Below are 25737 nucleotides of genomic sequence, written 5' to 3'. Positions count from 1 at the left end.
TACTTGTGTGCTGCAGTTTGTCTCTAGAAGATTAATCGATTGTCGTGTCACTGCCTACTATGTACCGACACTGTATGTATACATGATTGTATACTTACTGAACATGCCAGACATTTCAGGAGCATAAAATCCAACACAACCATCTGGCAGTAGGCCTTGCCATCCATTTGCAGTGGCATGATCTCCAAACAGCCAACCTCTTCGCATGACTGTATACTTGCAAATTTGTAGAGTACAGCCTGCCGAAGAACCTGCAAAAAAAGCCTCCAACATGAGAGCAGATCATCAGCTGTAAAAACAGAAATTGTGTTGTTTATGGAAAATAATTCTCAAAAACATTCTCAATCAGTTGATACAGAGGCACATTTCCTACTGTGTTGCATCACCACTTCTTTTAACAACTGTCTCTAAACATCTGGAAACTGAGGGGACTGAGAAAAGCATAGTCCCTGCCAAGCATGTCCAAACAACATCCTCAATCCAAACCACAGTTGCAGGCCATCTCTAAAGGAGAGTCAAGTGTTGGCCATAACGGTGTTACTAGGGGTTGTTATAAATTGTTAATACATCTCTAAGTTAATTCAGTGGAAAATAGACAGTGACATTTTTGACAAGTCTTCCCTATGCACCAAGAATGTCAGTTTGTCAGGTAAGGTTTGCTGTTTGAGGTGCTGAAAAGTCAAGAAGCTCAAGGTCAATAAAACTATTGTCAAGGAAGCTGTCTCCAAAAAAACACCTTCACCTAAACTGGCTGTGAAGAAATCTTCTGTGATGAAGTCTCCCAAGACAGTCAAGAAGCAAGCACCTGCACCTGCCATGAAATCAGTGAAAAGTCCCAAGAAAGTAAAGAAGCCATCCATGAAGAAAGTTGTTAAGAGTCGTGAGAAGGTCAAAGCTGTGAAGCCAGTCATCTAAGGCAAATAAAGCACCAGCAAAGAAGTAAAGGATTTTTTTTTTTTCAAATACAAAATCCATGTGGCTCTCCTTAAAGTTAGCTCAGATTCAACAGGATTGCAAGTTATTGTTGAGATATGGGCCAAGGTTTTTCACATGCAAAAAGAGTACCGCACGCGCATCCAAGAAGATAAAACACTGGACAGATGAGCAAAAGTTAAAAGAACAGGAAGTCCGCACACCAGATAATGCTCCTTAGTGTTCTTTAATAGTCACCACGACATAACGTTTCGGGCCCCTAGCCCTTCATGTCTGATAAAGGGCTAGGGGCCCGAAACGTTACGTCGTGGTGACTATTAAAGAACACTAAGGAGCATTATCTGGTGTGCGGACTTCCTGTTCTTTTAACCAAGGTTTTTCACATGCATTGCCAAATAGATTATTATGATTACTATATTACAGTGCAAAATAGTGCAAATAAAAAAACTAACTGTTTTAGCTCTAGTTATATCCACTCCCAAGACATTATGTATCACATGGACTCAAACTTAAGACATTAACTGCTTTAAGTGCAATAATGACATTACCCCCACACGGTTTTTGTTCAATTTTTCTTTTTCACAAAATAGGCTAAAAATATATATTGTTCATAATCCGAGTATAGTCCCTCAGTGTCCGTTTCATAAGGCTTTGCTACACCCTAGAGCAGGGATCTGCAACCTTTTCTCTTCTTCTTTTACCAGAAATAAAAACGAAATATGTCTAGGGCCGCAAGGATATCGGAACTGTTAGATAGAAATCATTTTAAACATCTCCATCTTAATTAGCCTCAGGTATATGACATACTTGCCTGACTCTGCATATATGCTGTATTGTACAGTATAATATTTCCACCAACTGTTAATATTTTGGGACAGCTTGTAGCTTAACGGCTATATGAAATATTTTATAACTTCCATTATTAGAGAAAGCCAAGGAGCCACTAGAGTGGAGCTAAAGGGCTGTATGTGGCCCTTGGGCTGCAGCCTACCCCTGCCCTTCAGGATATAACTCATTAGAACTCAACTGCTAGTAGAACCACATATAGATGCAAGCTGCAACAACTCCAAGTAAGAAGTCCACTTAACCAGACAACCATGTCAAAGGTCATTTGACTTGGACATGCCATGAGAGCGTCTGATAATGGTCAGAACGGAGCTGTTCAAGTCAAGAAGAAGAACAGAGGCAAACAAGACCACAGTCAGAAACTTTAGTGAGGATATTTCCTGTATATTTCAAGTCACAACCCGGTGTCACAGGCCTACTGAAATCCATTACCTCTTAATAACGCAATGCAATCCGGAGACTCAAATGATGTCTTCCAGTTAACTAGTTAATAAGCACATGCGTTTTGTCTTTAGAACGACTTGTGAATTTCCTTCCACCTGGTGGCGATGTTCTCCTCACGTGCAGGTTCTATGCCAATAAGTGCACCGACGCGTTTAAGTTTTGTGTTGCCCACTGAAATATCGTGCCACTATATAAGCCACCCTGGCACTTATTTGCTACACAACTATAAACACATTATAATATCTGAGAATTCCCACAACGTCCAGATTGCTGTGCAAAGGGCAACGCTGTGTTCCATTGATAGACAATGCAATCAAGTTGCTTGAACGGATAAATTAGCTCTACGCGGTTAAAAAGGTCCCCGTGAGTCTTATAAAACATGAAACAAGTGGAGACGCAGAAAGTAAGAATGTAAGCTATTTTTCATCTAAATACAATCTACAACAGTGAGGTCATTTCAGTCGTGGGCGTAACGGGGCAGTTCTGCAAGGCGTGACTTTGTATGGGACCTCTCTCAAATTGCTTGAGTTATAAAGAAAGTTGGGAAAGGATTATAATAGCCAACCTTAATCCATCCACAGCTCTTTTTCTGCAACCAGAACGGTCTCCAAAAACACAGTAAGTGCCGACCTTTATGCACGTCAATAATAGGCTACATTCTTGAAATTATCTAAATGAAAGGATAAATAAGCTTTTCACTTCGATAGCATTATTGATTTCGTTCAGTCTCACAACTTTGCAAGACAACGGTGATGAAGGGGAATTGTCTGTCTAGCATAGGTTTGATGCAGTTGACAACTTAAATAGCCACATTGCTCAAGTAACAATTTAACTGTAACCACTCACATATCACTGTGGTTCATTTCTGTGAGGTTGCAAAGGTTGTTATGACAAGGGGAGGGGCCCAGATAGATTGCTAAAATAATTAATATTCCCTTGAAATTATAACCAGTAGATAGCCTGATACAGAAAATAAGCCTCATTTATGTTATGCTAGACCTAACTTTGTCAAGAAAGTATTCTTTGTTTATCCTGTAGTGACATGTAAAATATTTAGATGTTTAGACATTCCAATAGTTTAAGTCATTCGTAATGCTGAAAATACACACTCAAGTTTCTTTGTTGCCAACTAGAGGCACTTTCATTCTGGGTGTCACAAAAAGTAGCTATGTCCTCAAAATTGTCCAGGTTGCTGTGGGTCACCACTGCTCCTTTGCAATTACTTACATGTCTGACGACATGACCTCTGATGCCCTGCCAGATTCCCCTACCACGGTGGTCAGTGGAAACTATGTGTCTTGTCTTTGACGGGAACAAAAAAGCTGATTCTCTGAGACAGAGGTCTTTTCTTTTAGAGTGGCTAAGGCAGGGGACCAATATGGAGACAGAGGTTTCCGCTCTAAAGGCCATAAACTTACCTTGGGCTTTTGACATGATATCCATTCAGCCCTGTCCATTAACAAAGCATTTTGAAAGTTATTAATTCTGGTTGGTTTGGCTGGTGATGTGTATCTTTCTGAACCTGCTTCTGAACCTTTAACCAAAAAAAAAAAAACTGTCTCTGCATTCAATTAAATTGATCACACAGCTTTTGTAAAATTACACTAATTGCACTGTGATGGTAAACAGTGGGATGCATCATTCATATGAACACCTGAATACTTAATATTATAAGTGCCTATTCGGTGTTCATAGGCATCAGCATGGTGAATATTGAGAAAAGAGATGTCCAACTGTAAGGGCTGATAGATAATGTGGGTGGGGAAACAGGACCCTGACAGCATCCAGTCATTGCCAAGATTCATTTTGTAACACAGTCATTGTGTAACTTGTGTAACGACTGCCACATCACGGTACAAAATAAAAGCATGCTGTCGTTGAATGGAAAATTTCCATGAGTGGCTGGGCAATATGTTTTATTGTCAGCATATTTCCATACCCAGACCATATTTGATAAAATAGCACTTTAAAGACCATTTTTTGCATCTCTGATTTTATATTTATCCCAAAGTTCCCAAATTGGAAAAAGTTCATGACTCTTTGTCTTTGCGAAGAAAGCACTGGAAACTCTGATTAATGCCCTCAGACATCCTATACCCATCATAGACTGAAACATAGTGCTTTATTGTGTGTTTGAAGTGTGCTTGCACCTTATTCAGTTAGGTGTAGAGCTTTCATAATGCATCTTTTCAAGCCAAACCTGACAACCCATGTTACCTTGAGTCATTTAGACACAGCCCAGATTTAATTTTGCCACCGGTGCGCTTTCATTAGGATCATACTTGTGAGGAAATGTCTTGAGCACAAAATTCGTTTTGACACAGAAGAAATGGTTCATCCAACATTTCCTTGCTCGTTTCAGTTAAAAGGAGCCACCGCATCGCTGAGTTGTTGCCACTATGCCAGCTACCTGGTCACCACCCTGCTTCTTGGCCAAGTTGATGTGCTTATGGGGTCTCTGCCAGGCCCAGTACCTAGGCTACCCACCGGGTTACCCGGACCCCTACGTGGAGACCTACACTCCCCCAGAGCTCCCCGCCGACACCCCCAGGATACAGCTGCGCCTCGCCGGGGACAAACGCAAGCACAACGAGGGCCGCGTGGAGGTGTACTACGAAGGAGCGTGGGGGACTGTCTGCGACGACGACTTCACCATACATAATGCGCATGTGGTGTGCAAGGAGCTGGGCTATGTGGAGGCCGTTTCCTGGTCCCCATCGTCCAAGTACGGGAAGGGAGAAGGTCAGATTGATTTTATATACATAACAATCTATCCCTACATATTGCTCTGTTTGATATTCCACACCTCCACACCAATGACACTGAGAAAATTAGGTTGCCATTTTGAAGAATTGGCCATAAAATGAACATGATCGGCATTGTTTTACAATGATGAAAACAATGGTGAAGCTATGAATATGATAAATGTAAAACTGAATGTTTTTAAGCCAGAAGGTTTCAGATTTAGTTATTGTGTGCTACTTCAAAGACTTAAGGCAAGTCAGGTTTATTTATAAAGCACTTTTAAGACAACACCAGTTGACCAAAGTGCTATACAATAGAAAGGTTCAGAAGCCTTTTAGACAGGTAGACGTTTGTACAAACAGTCAGAACTTGAACAGAAGCACTTTTACTGAGTTGAAAGTTGTAAAGTAAGTTTTAAGGTGTGACTTAAAAACAAGCAAAGAGGGAGTTTTACTGTGTATGCAGTGGCAGCTCATTCCAGAGTTTAGGGCCGGTTACTGCAAAGGGCCAATGGTCTTTAAGCTTGACAGTGGGACTACCGGGCGGCATTGGTTAGCCAACCTAAGTGTCCCTGGATGATGGAGCATGTGGGTTTACACTAGCAGAAGACGGGCGATCGAAGAACAGCTAGCAGCTAGCGCCTGCATAGAGGCCTGGGCTTTTAGCTGTATTGTTAGCGCGCTCGACTCCTGATCCGAGGTGCTGCTGTTTCGCGGGTTTGAGTCCGGGCGTGTGCAGGGCTGGACCGTGGTGGTTCCACACAATGCAGGTTACATTTTTTTGATAAAAAAAAAGGGCTTGACCTTAGGTAACAGCCTTAAATGGAAGAAACTTGACTTTACTACAGAGCTCACAGTATTTGTTTCTCCATTTTAAAATCTGAAAGGTGACATCTAGATTTGTTGCTGACTTCTCGATGTAAGATTCTAGGGAGCACAAGTCTGCAGTATGTTGACCTCACAAACACTTTTTTTCATATGTAAAAAGTTTAGGGCCATGCAAACTTTGATGTTAAAAGAGTGGGAATCTTTTTGTTTTAGGCATGTAGATTTGAACATCGTCCGCATAGCAATGGAAGGAGATATGATATTTTCTGAGGATGGAACCTAAGGGTGGTATGTAAAGGGAGAATAGAATTGGCCCAAGAGGAGACGCCTGGTTTAAAGTGTGTTGACTAACTTCATCCCTTGATCCTCTGACAATCCCTTGTAAGCTGTTGTTTATGTCCAGTCCAGTCCTCATGTTGTGTATCTCGATGTCATGTGTATTTTCCAGGGCGTATCTGGTTTGACAATGTCCACTGCACTGGGAAGGAGAAGACCCTGGCGCAGTGTCCATCTAATGGCATCGGGGTGTCTGATTGCAAACACTCTGAGGACGTGGGGGTCGTGTGCAGTGACAAGAGGATCCCAGGATTCAAGTTTATCAACTCTTTGTCCAACAATATAGACGTAAGACTTTTACTGCCTCTTTTTGTGTCAGACATGTCCTGGTGTGCTCTCTCTCTCTCTCTCTCTCTCTCTCTCTCTCTCTCTCTCTCTCTCTCTCTCTACTTGGAGGCATTTGTTTTATCAGAGGCCCGGCTTGGCATAGCTGTGGCCTTGCAACATCTGCTTTTTGTCATCATGGTCACACATTAGCTGATGCAATTTAGGACAACCAGCACAGTTCCTTTATCTTCTCCAAAAGAACACAAACACAGTATTCCACTATATTTCACGCAGAGATGCCACGGTCTCTCATGACAGAATGCTTTTATGAATGCCATTAAAACCATTGCTTTGCACAGCACGAAAAAGCAAGAACTTCACTTTTTACATGTTGCATTGAAATCACTCTTTGCAATATACAGGACTCTGGTGCAGGCCCTTGCAGAATGCAGTGTTGCTCCAGCGTTTCTCGCTTGAATATTATGAGGTATTCTGGCAGCTCAAAGCATTTTTGTGCTGATCACCCAGCTGGTTCTGATGAGGGGCGACTGTTCGTGCCCCTGGGGAGTGCCGAAGAAGTGGGAGGCAGAGAGCCGGGGCTGTACATGGTTCTTATCGGCGCACACTTAATGGCCATAAAACAAACAGCCGTGACAACTTGGGTCTATCACGGTCAACAGGGATAGGGAGTGTAGGGATTAGGTTTTTTTTTTTTTTTTTTAGTTTCTGCCTTAAATTAAGAATCCCTGCAGAGGGATTCTCAAATGAGATATTATGGCTGGCATGCAGAATGAGAATATGATAAGAAAAGGGGGAGTTACATACAGTACTGTATAAGACAAAAATGAGTAAGAAGTGAATTAATTGAAGCTTTCTCAAGGTTTGGAAATTGCAGTTGAAATTGTGAGTACTAATCTGGGAGGGGACAGCCACAAAACATAGCCCTGAAAACATGGTTGAATCTTCAGTGGGTTTCGACCTGATCTTTGTTTTAAAAAAAAAAAAAACAGTAGCTTTTATGAGATTACAGTATATGAGTCAAGACTTCAGACCTGAAACCGTCTAGACGTCTCAGCTCAGCTCCTGTTGCACGTCTCCAGCTGTGCTATCCAGCGGGAACGCCAGACTCAGGTTTTCCATTCACCACCAGACCAAATGGGCTCCATGTAGATGCAGTAAAAAATGCGGAAAAAAAGTCCCTAGCGATGGCGGAACATCATCTGGGAATGCTCATGAGGTAACTGACCACAGGAGGGACCCTGAACCCGGGTGGGTGTTTAAGCCCACATGATAAGCAAGTAGCCTAGAGATGAGCTCTGGAATGAATAGAGAAGCCGGCATTTTCACCAGCCTCCGCACCCTGACTGACATCGTGTTTTTTTTGTCAGTTCGACAAAAGATTGTGATTGAGCATTCAAGATGCGGTGTGTGTGTGTGTGTGTGTGTACGTGTGATAGTCTGTTGTCTCTGCTCAGGTCACTCATCATATACTATGGAAAGTGTATATGAGTGTATACAAGACATACTTGACAAAACTTTTCTTCTTGAGTATTGAACTTAATCTGAATCACCTTGTTTTGGTTTATATCCAAATTGTGTGTATAACAGTATGTAAAATATATATCTGAATGCTTGTAAAACATAACTAGTTGTTTCAATCAAAGCTTTGTTGTAGTATATTTCATGGAGTTATATGTCACTTACACACACCGTAAACCCATATTCTCAATCAGAGGCTTTCGATGAAATTCATGCATTTCAATGACTAGTCTGTGATCAAGGGAATCTTTTTTTCTCCAACAAGACTAAACGCTTGGCAACAAACTGGGGTAAACAAGTCTTAGTCCTCTTTTGCATGTTTGTGGAGGAAATTGTTGGCAGCTTTCAGTTTCCAGGCTGTCGTCATATTTAAAATATTCAATGGTCTGATTCTTCCCAATGTACATGTAGACAGAGGAAGCCATTTTAGTTAGAGTAAACATAATTTCGTTGAGGCATTAGTCTAGGAATAAACTAGGAATAGAAAGTTATTTTGGAGAATGCATTTCTTTTTAATCAGTGACAGTTGCGAAAATGTGAAAAACACATTTCAAAGTGCAAAGTCCAATATTCGGCTTGGAATGCCACAGCTACAGTACTTTATGCTGTGATTATACTTGTATACGTACTTGTACAAGAGAATACATACAAAGATGAAACATTCTTGGGGCATCAGAGTATCCTTACGTCAGTCAGGCCTGATCTCAAAAGTACAATTCTATGATCAGATCTTGGTTACTGTACCTTGATGATGGAGGAGCAGTGAAGATATATGAAAGATAAAATAAAAACTGGCTATCGTCACTTTGAAAGACTCACAAACACAAACCAAAACTGTGCACTATATGAAAGAAGCCATATTTCTTCTTTTGCCATCGTGTCAAAGGTTAGGACATCCAATTTCCTAATGTGTTAGAGGTCAGCGCTGTGCCATAAACTACGGTGTCAAAAAAAAAGAAAAAAAAAAGCGTCAGGCAGTGAAAGTTTGACGGGTGTGTCCACACCAGCTGTGACGGGTCATGAGCGAGCATGTTGCTAAGTGCTATGACTTCACAGTTCTGTCAGCTGGTCTTGATGAAGCCAGTGAGGAAGCCTAGTCTTTCCAAGACACCATATTGAGCCTAGCACAGCAGGTGGCTTTTTAATAATGACTTTAAAGGAGAGTCGCTTGTGTTTGTAGTTGTGTGTCTGCCTTTGAGATTGGCCTCGGTTTTCTCATCTTTTGCATGTCTCCAAAACTTCATGTCATGCCTCCCCACAGAGATAGACTAACATGGGATGGCATGTCCTTCCACCAGTCTCTGAAGCTTAGCCTCTGAGGATAACCAATCTCTCATCTCTCAAGGCTGTGCCGGCAATACACAGTCCTATACTCAGACGCTTCTCTCCGGAGCCATGTCTTCGAAGATCTTCTTCTTCAAAGAGTTTCCTGTTTGTCTGTCAGGCCCTGCTTTTTTTCTTTAACTGCCTTTAATTGCGTGAGAACAAGTCTCTGTGCTCAGGGCCGCCTCATGTTCATTAAAGTTGGCTATTTGGGGAAGGAGGAGATCATTATTACCCATTTGTGTTGTGGGTGACCAAACAACAACACAGGCCTGGGCCCTGTCCAACACGTGCGAGCACTCAAACGCCTGCTGTGGCACTAGAGGAGGGCGTGGTGCCTGAACGGTCACTGTAACACTGATTAGCAAACGTTCACAAGAGGCACGCGGTGGGTTGCACAGACAACCAGTCGTAGACCATACTGAATATGTGGCATGTTTGTTATGGATTGAAATAAAGGAGAGCTTGATGGTGGATGTTATTGGTTTGTGATGTGGGTGGATTGAGCTGACCTGTCTTGTTCCAGTCCTTTGGGTATGTAAGTGAAAATACAAGCAACTTCTCAGGATTTTTTTTTTTTTGGATCTGATTGAGGGTCAGTGTGTTCATCGAAACCATATGTTGCTTGATCCGTGCACCATTGTTTTCACTGGCAAGAAATGCATTAGACTTCTTTGAGAATGTTTTATTCTCACCAGATGAGGGTAAGGAGGGGGAGGGGTAGTATTAGTTATGTGAGAACTAAACCCTTTAAACCTCAACCCACAGATATAATTAACAGCAAGAGACAATGCACTTGAACAATGAACTTAAGAGATATAGTAACTTATAGTATGTGATTTATGCAGCCTCTGAAGTCACATTTTCTATTCACATTCACATGCCTGTTCTGATTATGCAATGTAAAGAAGAAGAAGAAGATTATGCAATGGGATTTGGCATAGTAATGTAAAGACCTCGCCCATCTTGAGCGCTACGGCCGTTAACAACTCCAAACTGTTGACAAATGCAGGAGTAGTCAGCTGTTTGTTGTGTCTGTCTGTCATGACGCATACATAAATAAAAAATAAGCCATGCTGAGGTAAACTTCACATGATGCCTTGACCCGGGACCATCTGTTGGTTCACCACTTGAGCCTATGGCTCCTTCTTGTGTTTTGTAAGTTGTAGGAGGGCCCTGTTGAGTAAGAGCTTTTGCAAGTTTCCAGAGTGACGCTGCTTCCTCAGGAAAGTGTTCCCCCTAACAGATTGATACTCCAGCTGTCTTAACCCAACCCCCCCCCCCCCACACACACACACACACCACCATCCCTTTATTCACCACTGTCCATTTTCCTTGATGGATAAGCGTTATATTTCAGAAGGCATGTTTACCATGCTTCTGTAGCTTTGTCAGACACACGTGACGAGAGCCGTGAGCCATAATCAAGCCATACAACCTGAGAGGCTTCTGTCTGTCCAAATGTATGATTTCACTGGTGTCAGTGTCCAAGACATACTGTATACTTAGCCCACACATTGTCTGGATAAGATAAATAGAACAGAGTTCTCGTAGTCCCAGCAGGACTCCTCCCAGAACGAAAACAAATGTTGATTTTTGTATTCAGTACACAACCACAAAGTCAGATTTAGCCTTTCAGAACATTGCGCCTCTGGAAAGTTCACTCCAGTGCCTTGTCCTTCGTTTGACAGAATGTTTTGCAAGAATCACAAACAAGCCAAACATAGCCATGTTGGTAATTGTTGTTTGTCAGACATGCTTTCGGCATAGTTTTACATTCAATTAAAGTCACTTGGCATGATAGAGAGTTCTAGTCCATCTCTATGTATGCAACTCTGTCTCTCTGAGTGAATACAGCCAGACTACAGCCTTTCTCCTACCACCCCAGCCCACGTTCTGCTGGATAGGGATGAGAGCCTTCAGCTTTTGTAGCATGCTGCACGCCCAGGCTGCCTTTTCTCCGCTGGGCCGGCTCTGTGTGGTGAGGACTGGGACTCATCGGTGGCTGTTCCGTCGTGGGTAGCATCCGCACATTCCTCTGGACTGATCCCACCATCAGGAAAACCATACATTTAATTATAAAGCAGGACAGACTCTCTCTCTCTCTCTCCCTCTTTAGTTACAGGGAAACCTGGAGGCAGACGGAGATGGTTATGGACCCCCCTTTTTTTTTCTTCTCGTTCTGCTGAGCCCAGCGAATTGCACTCAGACTCAGTCAGACATTTGCTCCATGGCTTGCTCCGTCACGTAGCACAGGAATGCGGTTTTGGTCTTTTGGGGGTGGGGATGGGGGGGTGTTGGGGGGGGGGAGTAGTTCATGTAAACCCAGAGACTCAACCGAGGGGAAGTCTTTCTTCACTCCGCTCTCTGTCTCGGGCCGTCAGAATCCAAAGGGCTTTTTTCGCGAGGCCGTGCCTGAGTAGGCACGCTGAACTTTGCAGAAGGCGGACTGCCTTCCAAGTGAGCTTGTCATTTTTGCCACAGAAACAGCCAAAGACTTTTAAGCGCTTTGTCTGATGTGTTTTTTGTGGCCTGCATACTTCTGGTGCTTTACTCACACATATGGTTTTAATGTGCAAAATATGTCAAAACACGGAGTCATGCACTGAATAATCCTTACCTTGGGATGATGAGCCAGTGAAATTGTCAGCGGTGCATATATGCCCATCACAACTGTGTTATGAGTAGACCAAAAACTGGGCCCAGGTTTCAATCTCTTCTCACTTTACATCTGAATGAACCCTCTATGATCTAATATGCAGCACTAAATGATTCTTAAGTACAGATATATATTGTATTCGCCGTTAGGATGCACAGTTATGTACAGTATAGAGGTATTCACACACATTTATTCATATTCCTAGGAGAGTGCTTACAATGGCCGCGTTTCCCAGATTCGTTAAGAAGCTCTTGAGTGCTCAGAACTTCTTAGGAGCATTCCTAAGAAGCTCTTAACGAATCTGGGAAACCCGGCCAATTTGCATACTGCAAACATGTTAACGTAAATGCACGTTCTGACTGCAGAGCTTAAACATCCACGTGGAGGACGTCCGCATCCGCGCCATCCTGTCCTCGCTGCGCAAGCGGACCCCGGTAACGGAGGGCTACGTGGAGATCAAGGATGGCGGCCGCTGGAGGCAGATTTGTGACGAGGAGTGGACGCAGGAAAACAGCCGTGTCATCTGTGGAATGTTCGGCTTTCCCGGGGAGAAGCGCTACAACACCAGAGTTTACAAGTGAGTGCTGACCGCCTGGACAGGGCAAACTGGACACAGGAAAGGGACATGTATCAGGCCCAGAGCTGGGGGAAGCCTTGCCATGTTATTGCAGTATACTTGAAAGAATAGTCTGTTATCTCACCTCATAGTTTAAGAATGCAGTGTAGGCTAAGGCACATTTGTAGGCATGACTCTATAATGTGGAGATAGGAGGCTTTTGCTTTATCAGTGTGTTTATTCTAGCAATAGTGTGTTCAGGTTATCACCAAAGCGCAGCCTTCCAGCACTCAGGGCTGCTTCCAGTCCTCCATCTGTATTTGTCGTCAAATCTCTTTTGAGGGACCCTTTTTCCGTGCTGCCAGTAAGCGGAATAGTAGATAACCTCCCCAAAATATACCCCAAGCCCCAGAGCCGACACTGTCGGGAGCGCTGTACAGTTGAACCCTGCTAAGACAGATCCGGAGGCCCCATCCCTCATAGCTTAACGCACCAGGTGCTCAATGTTTATTCTCTCCACATTGGAAATAAATCTGCTGTTTCATGTGATTCAGCTTAAAGTATGTGTTGCTACTTTGTGTTATATATGTCTTATGTTATGTTGTTTTATGCAGGGGGGGAGAAAATCTCTGTATCTGTATATTGAATGTATTGCCACGGCTGCCTGTAGATCGCTGATGCGTGTAAAGCAACCTAAATGTCAGTTTACCGGCTGAAATATGTACATGAAAAAGTGTGAAGTATAGCCTCTGGGGAGGTGGTCATCAGGTGTAAAATATTGCAATCTCGGCTACGAACCAACCCGAGGTGGCCTAAGGGGGGAGAGATAACTTTAAAGTCTTCGCCAGGCTCCTGCTACGTGCGGCCACTCACGCACATGTTTATGCCCGTGGAACGTGCTCTGTCTGGTTTTGTAAGCTGGCTTGGAGCTCCAGTGGCGGGGCTCCCTGCCAAGATTCTCCAGTTGTTTCATGCCGCACATAAAAACGTGGACCGTTGCATGATGATAGTCTCCTCCAGTCGCAGTGGCGGTCCGGTTTTATGCTAAAGAACCATTGACGCGCCATGTTGCAAAGATTCGTGATTTATTCGATTTCGATATTACCGGCTCCTTCGCAGGGAAAAAGTAGTCACTTTCACTGAGGATTTTGTTTTCTTCTCGTCCGAGGTGTGTGATGAAAAGAATATTTTTGGAGACGAGGAATGCGTCAGGGTCAAATAGTGTTAAACATCTGTTACTCAAATCAAGCAAGTGGGGAAGATGGGGTCGCTCCTGAATGTACTCTTTCTTCCTGCCATGTTTCCGAACCTGCATGTGTCCCTTGGCAGTTTGTTTTTGAGATTGATGCTGGTTGATTGCCAGCACGAGACATTTTTTTTTCTTTCTTCACTCCTGGTCCAAATTGAAAACAAATGTTGGGCTTCCTTTTTAATGTGGGTTTCCTCCTCCCTATACCTCAGACGGCAGACTGTTTGCGGTACATGCTGTACTGCTCACATCGCCTGTAAAATCTTGCCTGGAGGTCTCGAAGACCACGCTCAACCTTACTTGCACTCTGACACGTAATCAGGAAAAAAAGATCTAGTGCCTCATGCAAGCAAGCAAGCAAGCAAGCAACTTCCTGCACGAGTCACAGTCTCAAAAACAGTACCAGCTCAGAATTGATTACACTAACAGCCCCTAATGCACAGTAGTTTTTTTGTATAGTCCTTAAATGAAATCAAAGGAAGTCAATTAAAGGAAACTAACATGACCAAGCTGACAGAAACAAGGACATAATTGTAACTTGGTGAAACTGCATGGCCTCAGATTGTTTACTGTGGGTTTCCCCGTCCCTTCCCAGGATGTTTGCCCGCAGGAGGAAGCCAGCCTATTGGGACTACGCCGTCAACTGCACCGGGAATGAGGCCCACCTCTCGGGCTGCACCCTGGGTCAGGCCCTCGCCACCAAGGGCAACAACACGTGCGGACGGGGCCTCCCCGTGGTGGTGAGCTGCGTCCCCGGCCGCTCCTTCGCCCCGACTCCCATGACGGGCTTCAGGAAAGCCTTCAGACAGGAGGTAGGAATCCCACGACGATGCCACTTGTATTGCTCCAGCGAGTCTGCTACTCTCCCCCTCACACAGCCCACACACAGCCCACACACACACACACACACACACACACACACACACTTGAGGGGCAAATGATAAATAAATGATCTCATTAGTCCTTCCGCTGTTGCAGCTCTATGGTTGTCCTCCTCTGAGTTTGCCCAGATTGCGAGAGCCATGTGAGCATTCTTTAGATGTCTTATCCTGCCTTCACCAGGCAGACTTGTTCTAACGTCGTGACCCCAGTGAAATGGAAATTTAGAGAGTAAATTGTGCAAGATTAGCTTAGATGAAGATGTTTATGGCTCTCTGACCAGAACATTTGTGTGTGTGTGTGTGACTGTGTGTGTGTGTGTGTGTGTGTGTGACTGTGTGTGTGTGTGTGTGTGTGTGTGTGTGTGTGTGTGTGTGTGTGTGTGTGTGTGTGTGTGTGTCACTACACTGACAGGCTTTTTCCCCTTGTGGTGATCTCACTCTCTCCTCTGTGTAAATCATAAGTTCCAGTGCTGAAAGCACGGTGGCCACTTCACGGCTGCTAGCTGATAATGGCGGATAAACATACTCAGTGCCTCTCCTCACATTGTATAGACTCACTGGTTCCAGGTGCATCCTGCCCTGCTGATTTATTGTTGCTACTGAACTGAAGCCATGGTGAAAAGTGAAAGGTTAAACTCGAGCCGTAATTTTCTCTGAGGTTTGAATATATAGTGAAATGCCTCGTGAAAGGCATTTTGGGGAAGCAACCTCAAGCAGATATACCCCCTTCAGCCCCCTCACCCACCCACCCACACAGAGACACACACTTATGGACACACACACACACACACACACACACACACACACACACACACACACACACACACACACCTTCCCCCAACCTATGAGCCATGGCTCTGCTCAAGATTTTTTTATCCTGTCCTTGCTCGAGGAGCATAGAGTTCAAAATGGGCTCTGTAAGCTGCCTCAAGACATGTGCATGTGTATGGCACTAAATAAAACTGAATTGAATTGAGTACAGTGTTCTCATTAGATGGCGATTACAAACACTGATGTCAGTGTTTGCCCTTGGCAGCGCCAATTACGCGTCGTTACGTGCTCAACCTTGGTAATTGCCTGTAGGAGAAATTTACGATGTGGCCTGCATTTTTTCCCTAGTCAGGTTCGTTAGCAAACACTAAACATGGTCAAAAGTTTTATTCAAAGCCAAACGTGCCACCACAACCTGTCAACTCATTCCAAATGAAAAGCACATTTCCACATTGCATTTAAGTGTCACTAGATCTCACTGAACCTCTGAACAACTGTGTGATGCATGGCACTGACCACAATAAACAATTGACCTTGGAATTGACCAACACTTTGGAAAATTGCAAACAGGCGAATAATGATGACTACTGATAGATTAATAATGTGGTTGCTATTTGCCTTTTCTTGAGTGGTTACTTATGTGTTCTCCTGCAGCAATCCCTGGTGCGTCTGAGAGGTGGAGCGGTGGTCGGAGAGGGCCGTGTGGAGGTCCTGAGAACCGGTGAATGGGGCACCATCTGCGACGACAACTGGAACCTCATGGCCGCCACGGTCGTGTGCCGAGAGCTGGGCTTCGGCAGTGCCAAGGAGGCCCTCTCGGGCGGACGCCTTGGACAGGGTGAGTTGAGCTGACAAGAGGCCAGCGCTGGATTTACTCACTGCCCCGGCCGCCACACAGGCCTGAACCAGCCTGAGCTTGATTCAAGCTAAAGCTCAGAGATGTTTGTTCATACTGGAAGGAGAACATAAGGCTCACTCAGAAGTTTTCTCTGCTGCCGTGTCGTCCAAGATCCAATGTTCCTATTGTTCATGTTGCAAGATTGAGGCAAGCACAGACATGGACATTTTTCTTTGCCTGGAATAAGTCATGTTGATTGATGATATATTGGTATTTGCATGTTGTTTGTTTTCTTTGGAACCATGTTGATGCGCTGCATGTTAGTTGTTTAAAATATTAAAACTCGGATAAGCGGAGATGGTACGGTGTGCCCAGTGAAGGTCCTGTGTGTGTGTGTGTGTGTGTGTGTGTGTGTGTGTGTGTGCATTCAGTGCATTTTATGAAGTGTCAAACTGTCTCCTCAGGGGTCTTAGACCACCTCACAGCTTTCAGCAGTAATCATGGAAAGTGAGAAACTACAGCCTCAGCTGCTGAAATGGCATACTTTGATGATGATGTTGTCAGAGTGGACAGTTAGGCTGACAAGCCTTTTTTTGAGCGGTTATGAATTCCTCAGGAATTCTGTGCTTGCAAACAGAAGGTGAAATTTGAAGAAAATCTGTTGTTTCCGTGGGGAAAGCCAATTATTGTTTCCGGTGATTTACTTTCACACTGTTGTAAAGTGGGAGGGTACAGCTGTCAGTTGGAACCATGAAGTAGCATCCTTTGCATCGGTCATGCTATCATATGAATAAGGTGTATGTCATGCTATGTTGTTACTTGTCAGTTATGATTTCCCTAAAGGGTTTTGGGGACTTAATGGGGCAGAAAATAATGAGATATCGTATTGGGAGAAGATGGCTGAAATATTATGGAGCTTTATTGAATTGAGTTGGATGAGGAATGTCTCTTGAATACAGTCCTGGATATAAAGGAATTTCTGTCAATTTGTCGAAAGTCAAATGTATGTCTTAGATAGAAAGTACAACATGTTAAATTCTGACAGTAGCTAGCATCAACAGATGTCTTAGACTTGGATAAGAGGAGGCATAGGCTATATGCTAACTGGTATAACCCACTTCCAGTGAATTATGCTAAGCTAGGCTAAAGGCACCAGACTGGGCTAGTCACACACAGAAAAGAGAACTCTGGGGTTGACAGCAAATAAATGAATTTCCCAAAAAGTTGGTGTGTGCCTTTAACACTTCTGCATGGGAACTTCCAGAGTTGTCTGAGAGTTTAGTTTTCTTTGTGACAATTAAACAACAGCCTGCTGGTAGAAAGGCAGGCTCGATGTGTGTGGAGAGAGAGAGAGAGAGAGAGAGAGAGAAAAAAGAGAAAGGGATAGAGAGAGAGAAAGATAGTAGGAAGATAAGGTGAAGTTGGAGCAGCTGGATTTGGTGCAGTAGAGTTGGGTTTATTTTACTTGGGAGAAAGTGTGTGAGGAGTGAGAGTGAGGGTTTTGGGGCTTAGCTGGGCCCTGTGGATTGGGTCTTGGCCATTGACAGTGCCCTCTCCAGGGAACTTCAGATAATGGCATGGGGATGGTGTTAGAGAGCCGATGTCAAACTATGCCACGTCATGTGTCACATTTTGCCACTAGAGAAAGTAATGAAGCTAGTGGAAGTGGCTCATTCATCATTGTAGTTTGTCCAGTTCTCAAGTGTTTTTGACCCTAACAGAAGTGTGCACTCACTCTTTTCCAGGGATGGGCCCCGTTCACCTGAACGAGGTTGCTTGCACAGGCTTTGAGAAGTCCATCGTTGACTGCAAATTCACAATGGACAACGAGTCGGGATGCAGTCATGAGGAGGACGCAGGTGTACGGTGCAATGTCCCCGCCATGGGCTTTCAACAAAGGGTAAGTTAGCCGATACAGCATGCAGCATGCAACAGATACCGGAGCCTACTCTTCCAGGACTCTCATTCAAAACACCCTGCCTCAGAATCACCACTATTTGACTAAAAATGAAATAATGCTAAAGTCATTTGCTAGTTAAATAACTTGTAGAATGGCATAGACTGAAAATAACTTCAATGTGCAGTTTGAAACTTTAAAAAAAAGTGTCAAGGCTTCTAGTGATGCCTATCTGTAGTTTTCCATTACTACCAACCTCGTTCTGTTTCCCCTGCTCAGCTTCGCCTCAGTGGTGGTCGGAGCCCGTTTGAAGGCCGCGTGGAGGTGTTAATGGAGAAGAACGGCTCGCTGGTGTGGGGCACCGTGTGCAGCGAGGGCTGGGGCACCATGGAGGCCATGGTGGTGTGTCGGCAGCTGGGTCTGGGCTTTGCCAGCAGCGCCTTCCAGGTGAGCGGCCCGGAGATGTGAAGACTCCGAAGGGTTGAATCGTTTACTGATGTGCATGGCCATAAAAGCAGTTTATACTGGGCAGTAATTTTATCCCCTTTCCTCACTCTCTCGCAGCTTTTGAAGGCATCTTTAAACTTAGCGTCTCTATCATTGCTAAAGTGTCAAGAATGAACATATGTGCACATGCAAAATATACAAGGTTAATAATGATAATATTAAAAAACAGGCATAAACGTCTGGAGCCTTTAGAATACCTCATCCACTTGAAGTTGCTAATTATATTAGCACTTGAAAAACCACTAGAACGGGAGGCTGTTGCTCGGTTGAGGAAAGATCTGAAGCTGCTCACTGAGCCTCTCTATAAATGACCAGTGATGTAATTCACCAGATGGGCTGTGGTTTTCCAGCAGATGAAGGTCTAGGGGGGTGGTTGAACTGGCTGCTTTGTGCAGTGGAAAATAGTCACGTTACAGCCTTCAGGCGATTGACTACAGTGCCAGCATGAAGTCGGATCATTTCCCTCTTTGATTACCGTCCATATTAAGACTCCTCTGCTGCTCATTAAAGGACATTTAAACTCATTCAAACTCTTCTAGCCATTTTGGGTGTAATCGGTACGTTAGCTACATTTACCTGAAGCAGGATGTGCTACAAAGAAAGCCTGTTTTTCAAATCAGAAGTGTAGGGAGGACCGGTGGATATTTTTCCAGGTGTTGAAAAGTCAAAATAATACGACTGCTGCCTTGATATTTCCCTGTGGATTTGATTGGTATGAGTTTTGTTTTTACTGTAATGCAGAAAAATACGCAAAGTCATCCTGTCTGGACAGTCTGCTTGCAAAGTTCTGTTCCCAAATGATAAACATTCATAGTGTCACAGTTTTAAAGTTGTTTATTTTCTCAGAGCAGCGCTGAAAACAGCCTGTTTCCTAGAGGTCAGAGTGTTTACCCTTGTCTACTGCTTCAGCAGTAATGTGTGTGTGTGTGTGTGTGTGTGTGTGTGTGTGTGTGTGTGTGTGTGTGTGTGTGTGTGTTGTGTGAGTGTATGTGTATATGTATATGTGTGTGCGTACATGCTTGTGTGCATGTGTGTGCACGTGTGTGTGTGTGTCTGTCGGTGTGTGTGTGTGTGTGTCTGTATGTGTGTGTAGCCTACGTGTGTGGGGGTGCACGTGTTTGGAGTTGCCACGGGTGACAAAATATTCCCTTTTAGTTTGCTAACATCGTGACTCTACCTTGGGATTATTTATAGGTCGCAGTGCTTGTGTTCAAAGGCATAATTACATGGTATGTCAAATAGGGAGTTTAATGGATGGCTTGATGGCTGTAATAGCAGTGACTGTCAGTCGCACAGGTTGGACATTTCTATACACTAAGGACGTGGAGGATGTGGATAAATAAATGGGGTTTTTGAGAGGAAATTATCAGGGTGTCGTTGGCTTCAGTTAGATTTAATGATGGATAGGCTACAGCTGATGTATAATCAGCACTGCAGTCAGTGATGTCAGTGTAAATTGTGGTTCAACATGTTAATATTACTACCGGTACTCAAAGCAAAAAAGTGTCTTAAAAGCTTGGAAATACTGCATGTATTCACAATGTAAACATCTAAGTAAACACATTTGGTTTGACTGAGTTATGTCATTTTAAGTATTTAGATTAGAACGTTTTATACAGACGATTTCCTATTCCTAATGTGGGCTTTGGACCCGTCGAGTGACCAGACCTGAGCTCTTAGACTTAGAACAAAGGAATGAGCTGAGTGGTGCCCGCTTGGAAAATACCAGCAGAGCTCCCTCTTATGGTCAAACATGTTAAATCAAGAAGTCATTCTCTCTTTTACCATCTTGCCTCCTTGCAACACAAAGGTCTTCTAAAATGAAGAAGTAACAACAAGAGGGAAACACCAAAGTGACTGGTGTGTGTATTGTACGACTAATTCAGAGCACTTTCTTGTTATGTTTTTTTTTTTCGTTTGCTAGGAGTCGTGGTACTGGATGGGGCTGGTCAGTAACGACGCGGTGGTGATGAGCGGCGTGAGGTGTTCGGGGACGGAGATGAGCCTGTCTCACTGCCTCCATCACGGAGAATTCCTCAGCTGCCCCCGCGGAGGAGGACGCTACACTGCCGGAGTCTCCTGTTCTGAGAGTGAGCTTTGTGCTACAGCACTGTTTGAACCCCAAATTGTAAGGGTTAGAAAAGTAAAGTAAAGTAAAAGCAAAATTGGTCTGGATAAGAGTGTCAGCCCCATATAAATTAAGACATATCACTTGAGCTGATCTTTACCTGTAGGGCAGTATTTCATTGTTGAATGATCCTGGCAAACACTTGTAGACATTTTCTGAATAGTCAGACTGACCGTCCTCCTCTACACCCCCCCCCCTCCCCCCTCCCCCTCCTCCCAGCGGCCCCAGACCTGGTGCTGAACCCCCAGGTGGTGGAGGAGACGACGTACCTGGAGGACCGGCCCATGTTCATGCTGCAGTGTGCCTACGAGGAGAACTGCCTGGCCACCACGGCCAGCTCCACTCCGGCTAACTCCTTCCGCCGCCTGCTGCGCTTCTCCTCACAGATCCACAACAACGGCCAGTCGGACTTCAAACCCAAACTGAACCGAGAGTCCTGGGTCTGGCATGACTGCCACAGGCAAGTTTTCGAGACATGATCCGAGCACGCTAGCTAGCTCATTTAATACAAGAAGAACTATGTCTGCGTATGCATACAGAACATGGTACTATTACATGCTTTATTGGTGAGAAAAGGAACAGAAATGAGACATGTTCGGAATAACTTTAATCTGATGCCATTTTGCCTGTGTCCTTGCCTTGTAATTGAAAAGCTGCAGCTGTGTACGCAGTCCAAAACGCCCTGTTGACTTCATGGCTGGTGCTGGATGGCATACATGTACATTTCCAGGGGCCACAGCAGATTATACTATGGAGCAAATCTAAAAGTAGATAATTTGGGGTTTCACCTTTCTTTTTAAGATATTCTAGAATCCAATTGGCATTTGCCAAGAAGAAATCATATGTTGTGTTAACTGAGCAGCTACAGACGACTTCAATTTATTTGAGGACTTGAAGACTTGTTTTATAAGTCGGCATATAAATGTGCTGTGTTTGTGGCATTGTTCCATAGGCATTATCACAGCATGGAAGTGTTCACCCACTATGACCTCCTGAGTCTGAACGGCACCAAGGTGGCCGAGGGTCACAAGGCCAGCTTCTGCCTGGAGGACTCTGAGTGTGATGAAGGTGAGCGGACATTCTGTACTCTATTGGGTCAGTTTCTTTAAGAAGGTACCGGCACAAATGAAGAGACATTTGTGCCGGTACCTTTACACTGTAGACATTTTTTATTTAAAATAATATACTATTACCTTACTAGTACCTTATTAATGCCTCATTAAATGTAACATAATGTAATGTAATCAGACATTAAAGCTCTGAAATGTACAGAATCAGTAGGTAGATAATTGCACATGATAACGTGATGATGATGTTGTTTTTATAGGCATTGAGAAACGGTATGAGTGTGCAAACTTTGGTGACCAGGGCATCACAGTTGGCTGCTGGGATACCTACAGACATGATATTGACTGCCAGTGGGTGGACATTACGGATATCAAGCCGGGAGATTATATATTCCAGGTAATATATCTCCATTCTTTGTTGTAGCTTCGACAGCAGTGCCTTGGCTGAGTTCTCAGCTCAGCATGTTCTAACGTTCTAACAGCCACACTGGAGTCCAATTTGCATCACCTTACACAGTAAAAGGTGAAACTAATGAAATACCTCCATCACCGCAGGCCATTATAAAATCTACAAATATGCTCTACTGCCACATACGTACTCAGTATTTCACAAAAGCAGTGTGCATAGTTGAAGTTATGCTCAATTGACCCATTTTTACATTACATTAAGTTTCTTAATGGATTACATAACTCAGTGTGGTTAGTATTACATTTCATAGAGAGATAACACTGGTAGAGATAATTCAAACAGTCAAGTCTACCATTCTAGATAGAGTTGGACATAAGATATAGGTACAGTTATCGGTCCTTATAGGTATTCTTATCATTAACATTAAGATTCTACTTGATTCTACTTTAAGAATGTAAAAATATGGCAAGTAGTACTTAAAACTACTCCATTTAAAAAATTCTCCATTTAGGCCAAACATTCCCCCTCTTTTTACAGTAAAGCAAGTCTGGCCATAATTTATGAGGAAAGGGAGCCCTCTTGTGTGTTTTTTTGGTATTACTGAGAGACTGAGACATTACTGTAAACACACTTTTACACACACTGGAGTTCACGGTGAAGTTAGATTCACTTTGCCTATGAATTCAAATGATAAAGAAGTGCAGCTAGTCAACAGCTTTTGCTAAAGCAAAATTAAGTGGAATCCCTCGGGTTGCAAGCAGATTCCTTCAAATGCACCGCTGACTATCAAAACACTGATGCACTGCTTGCTGTCAAAGGGAAAAACAGATGTCATTTTCATTGGTTTAAAGGATGTTACTCCCAAAACACACCCATAAGAACAAGCCTTTTGCACCCAGCGCCCAGCGTTTGATCACAAATTCATGCCATTAATGTCTATAAACTTTCCTGTCTATCCATTTCTGATCGTCAAAATAGGGACCTTTAACTCTCTAATACAAAATTAATATTTCTCTGTTTAAATTTTTGATGTGAATGCTGGAGAGCTTTGAATAATCAAAATGGTTAATGATGTTGGCACTCAATTTTGGACATTGATTTAAACTGGGGTGAGCGCTTCTGAACTGCTCTCTGTTAAAATGATAATGTTCCCTCAGCAACACCAAACTGTTATCACACTCATATATTGTTTTTATTTTACCTCAGGTTGTTCTCAACCCCAGCTATGAAGTTCCAGAGTCAGACTTCTCAAATAACTTGGTGAAATGCAGATGTCGCTATGACGGCCACCGCATATGGATGTACAGTTGTCACATAGGTAAGATGGCTGATCAGTCGAATATGGCTTCATAACTTTTTGACTTGAACATCATCAAACCCTATTCATATGTAATTCAGTCATTTTCATATTATAGTGTAAATATAATTATACCGTAATTTCACGACTATTAGCCGCGGCTTACATTGATTTTGCAAAATTTCTTCCACTATGAGGTTAATACAGGGGGGCAGCTAATATGGTATTAATATGGTTTTGTTTCTTTTAACTTGGATAAAATACTGTCCTGCGGCTTATACACAATGCGGCTTATATGCGGGAAATTACTGTAGATAATGATTGACCATTGTTATTAATAATTATTTTTTCACCCCAACCAAAGGTGGTTCGATGAGTGAGGAGGTGGAAGATACTTTCCCTGGTCTCCTGAACAACCAGGTATCCCACAGGTAAAAGGAGAGAAGCCAGCAGAGAGGACCCGAGGGAGCCAATCGGAACCCAGCCCAGCCGTGAGATTACCCAATGCCCTTAACCACTACAGCCCTCGTGTTTCCACATGAGCACGACCTGAACTGCTCAGAGACACGTGCATCTCATCCCAGCACAGTCTGCTTCGTGGCGTCTTTTTACGCTGATAGAGGCTTTTTCCATCAAACGTCATGCCCTGGAGTAGGGGAAAATCTTTCACCAAGAACTATGCTCCTCCAAACGGGTTTGGCGCCAAAGGGATACACAATCTTAAGAGATGGTGCTCATGCCTTGTGTTGAAGCCAGCCAAGTTCTCTGTACAACGGTAGTGTTAGTTGTCAGATGAGATGCACTGTGTTTCTGTGAAGCAAGCTCACTTCAAACATGAAAGGGAATTCAGATGCACTTTGTTTACTTAAACGGAACATGTGGTTCAGGTCATTTTGTCAGTTGGGAAATATAATAGTCTTATAACTACTCACCATATCTCTAATATTGATTGAATATTGTTACCTGCCAGTAGAGATGCAACATTGCTATCCATCAGTGCCTTCATCAATGCCGTTTACATCCCAAAGCCAGTATTCTTCATCTCAGAGCGAGCAGGGCCCTTCGAGGACATGCAGGCACCACTGCTTGGATATGCTCAGATGATGCACTGCACAGAGCTCACTTGTGACGGATTGAGATGTTACATATAACCTCCCATTCAAGAAGGCCACAGTATGAACACTGAGGTTGGAGTGTACTGTACGTCTAGAGACACAGAGATGAGGATGAACCCTCCCCTCCTTCACTGGCAGGGGTTCACATTGTGGTCACTATGGTTACTCATTGCAAGCCACTAATCACAGTGAAGTCACAGTATGACCACATCCACACTTAGTGCCTTTAGTATCAGGACTGACCTGACCATTCTGAAAGGTTCTCTTTCACTTGTGATCAGACTCCTGGGTGGTGTTGAATCTGTTTAGCAAAATTACAGTATGTGTCGGTACAGTAGTGTTTTAAGCTCAAATGGAAAAGCAAATAACTTATCCATATTGTTTCACATTTCATATTCATCTAAACACTGGTAAATATAGTTAAAATAAAACAGTTAAGCCTTCCATTTTAGATATTCACAATGGTACTGGTGTTTTAATACCATATAGCTATACTTATAGACAGTTAAGGTTAAATATAGTTACAATTCTATAAATGAATATAGGTACATTTCTTTGTTTTTCCGTCCACAGATTTGTATTCTATATCACTGAGATTTGTATTAAGCTACACTATGTTCATCAATCGTGGTCTGGTTACATTAATTATACTGACGGACTGACCTATCCCTCCATATCAATCTGCTCAACATCTGTCAGATCATAGTATGTCCATCATTATAAAGGTTATATTAAAAATGCATACAAGGCTTGAAATCTGCCTGTCATATCTGAATCTTAATGATCTTGTATACGGTCATAGGTTTCGCCTTGCCTCATTTCACCTCAATTCATCATGAACATTTCAACATCTTTCAGCATTTTTTTCATTTTTTTTTTTAAGAAAAATTGTTTTGGTATTTATTGATATGTCAGGGAGTCTCGTTGTCTTCTTTGAAAGTATTCTCCTCTTATTGGTGCTAAAAAAAGCAATATCCTCTGTTTTTTGAGGGTACTTGTCACCTGAATGACCATGTTATATATATATACACTTACTTGAATGGAGTGTAAAAATCCATGTTGTGCATTTTTTAAACTGTAATAAATACATATATCACATTGCA

General features: G+C 43.3%; 1 protein-coding gene across 1 annotated transcript; it reads left to right on the top strand.

The window, feature by feature from the left end:
• Positions 1–2727: 2727 nt before the first annotated feature.
• Positions 2728–25737, top strand: loxl2b (lysyl oxidase-like 2b). Its single transcript, XM_062543162.1, has 14 exons — positions 2728–2841; positions 4586–4965; positions 6244–6419; positions 12285–12496; positions 14320–14536; positions 16031–16214; positions 17960–18114; positions 18391–18558; positions 20543–20708; positions 20966–21206; positions 21699–21814; positions 22074–22210; positions 23429–23540; positions 23884–25737. The coding sequence occupies exons 2-14, from the start codon at positions 4623–4625 to the stop codon at positions 23952–23954; spliced, it is 2298 nt and encodes a 765-aa protein (XP_062399146.1). The 5' UTR covers positions 2728–2841; positions 4586–4622; the 3' UTR covers positions 23955–25737.

Source organism: Sardina pilchardus, chromosome 8, assembly GCF_963854185.1.
Source record: "Sardina pilchardus chromosome 8, fSarPil1.1, whole genome shotgun sequence".
NCBI lineage: Eukaryota > Metazoa > Chordata > Actinopteri > Clupeiformes > Clupeidae > Sardina > Sardina pilchardus.
The sequence above is the reverse complement of the archived record's forward strand: the minus strand, read 5'-3'. Positions and strand labels throughout refer to the sequence as shown.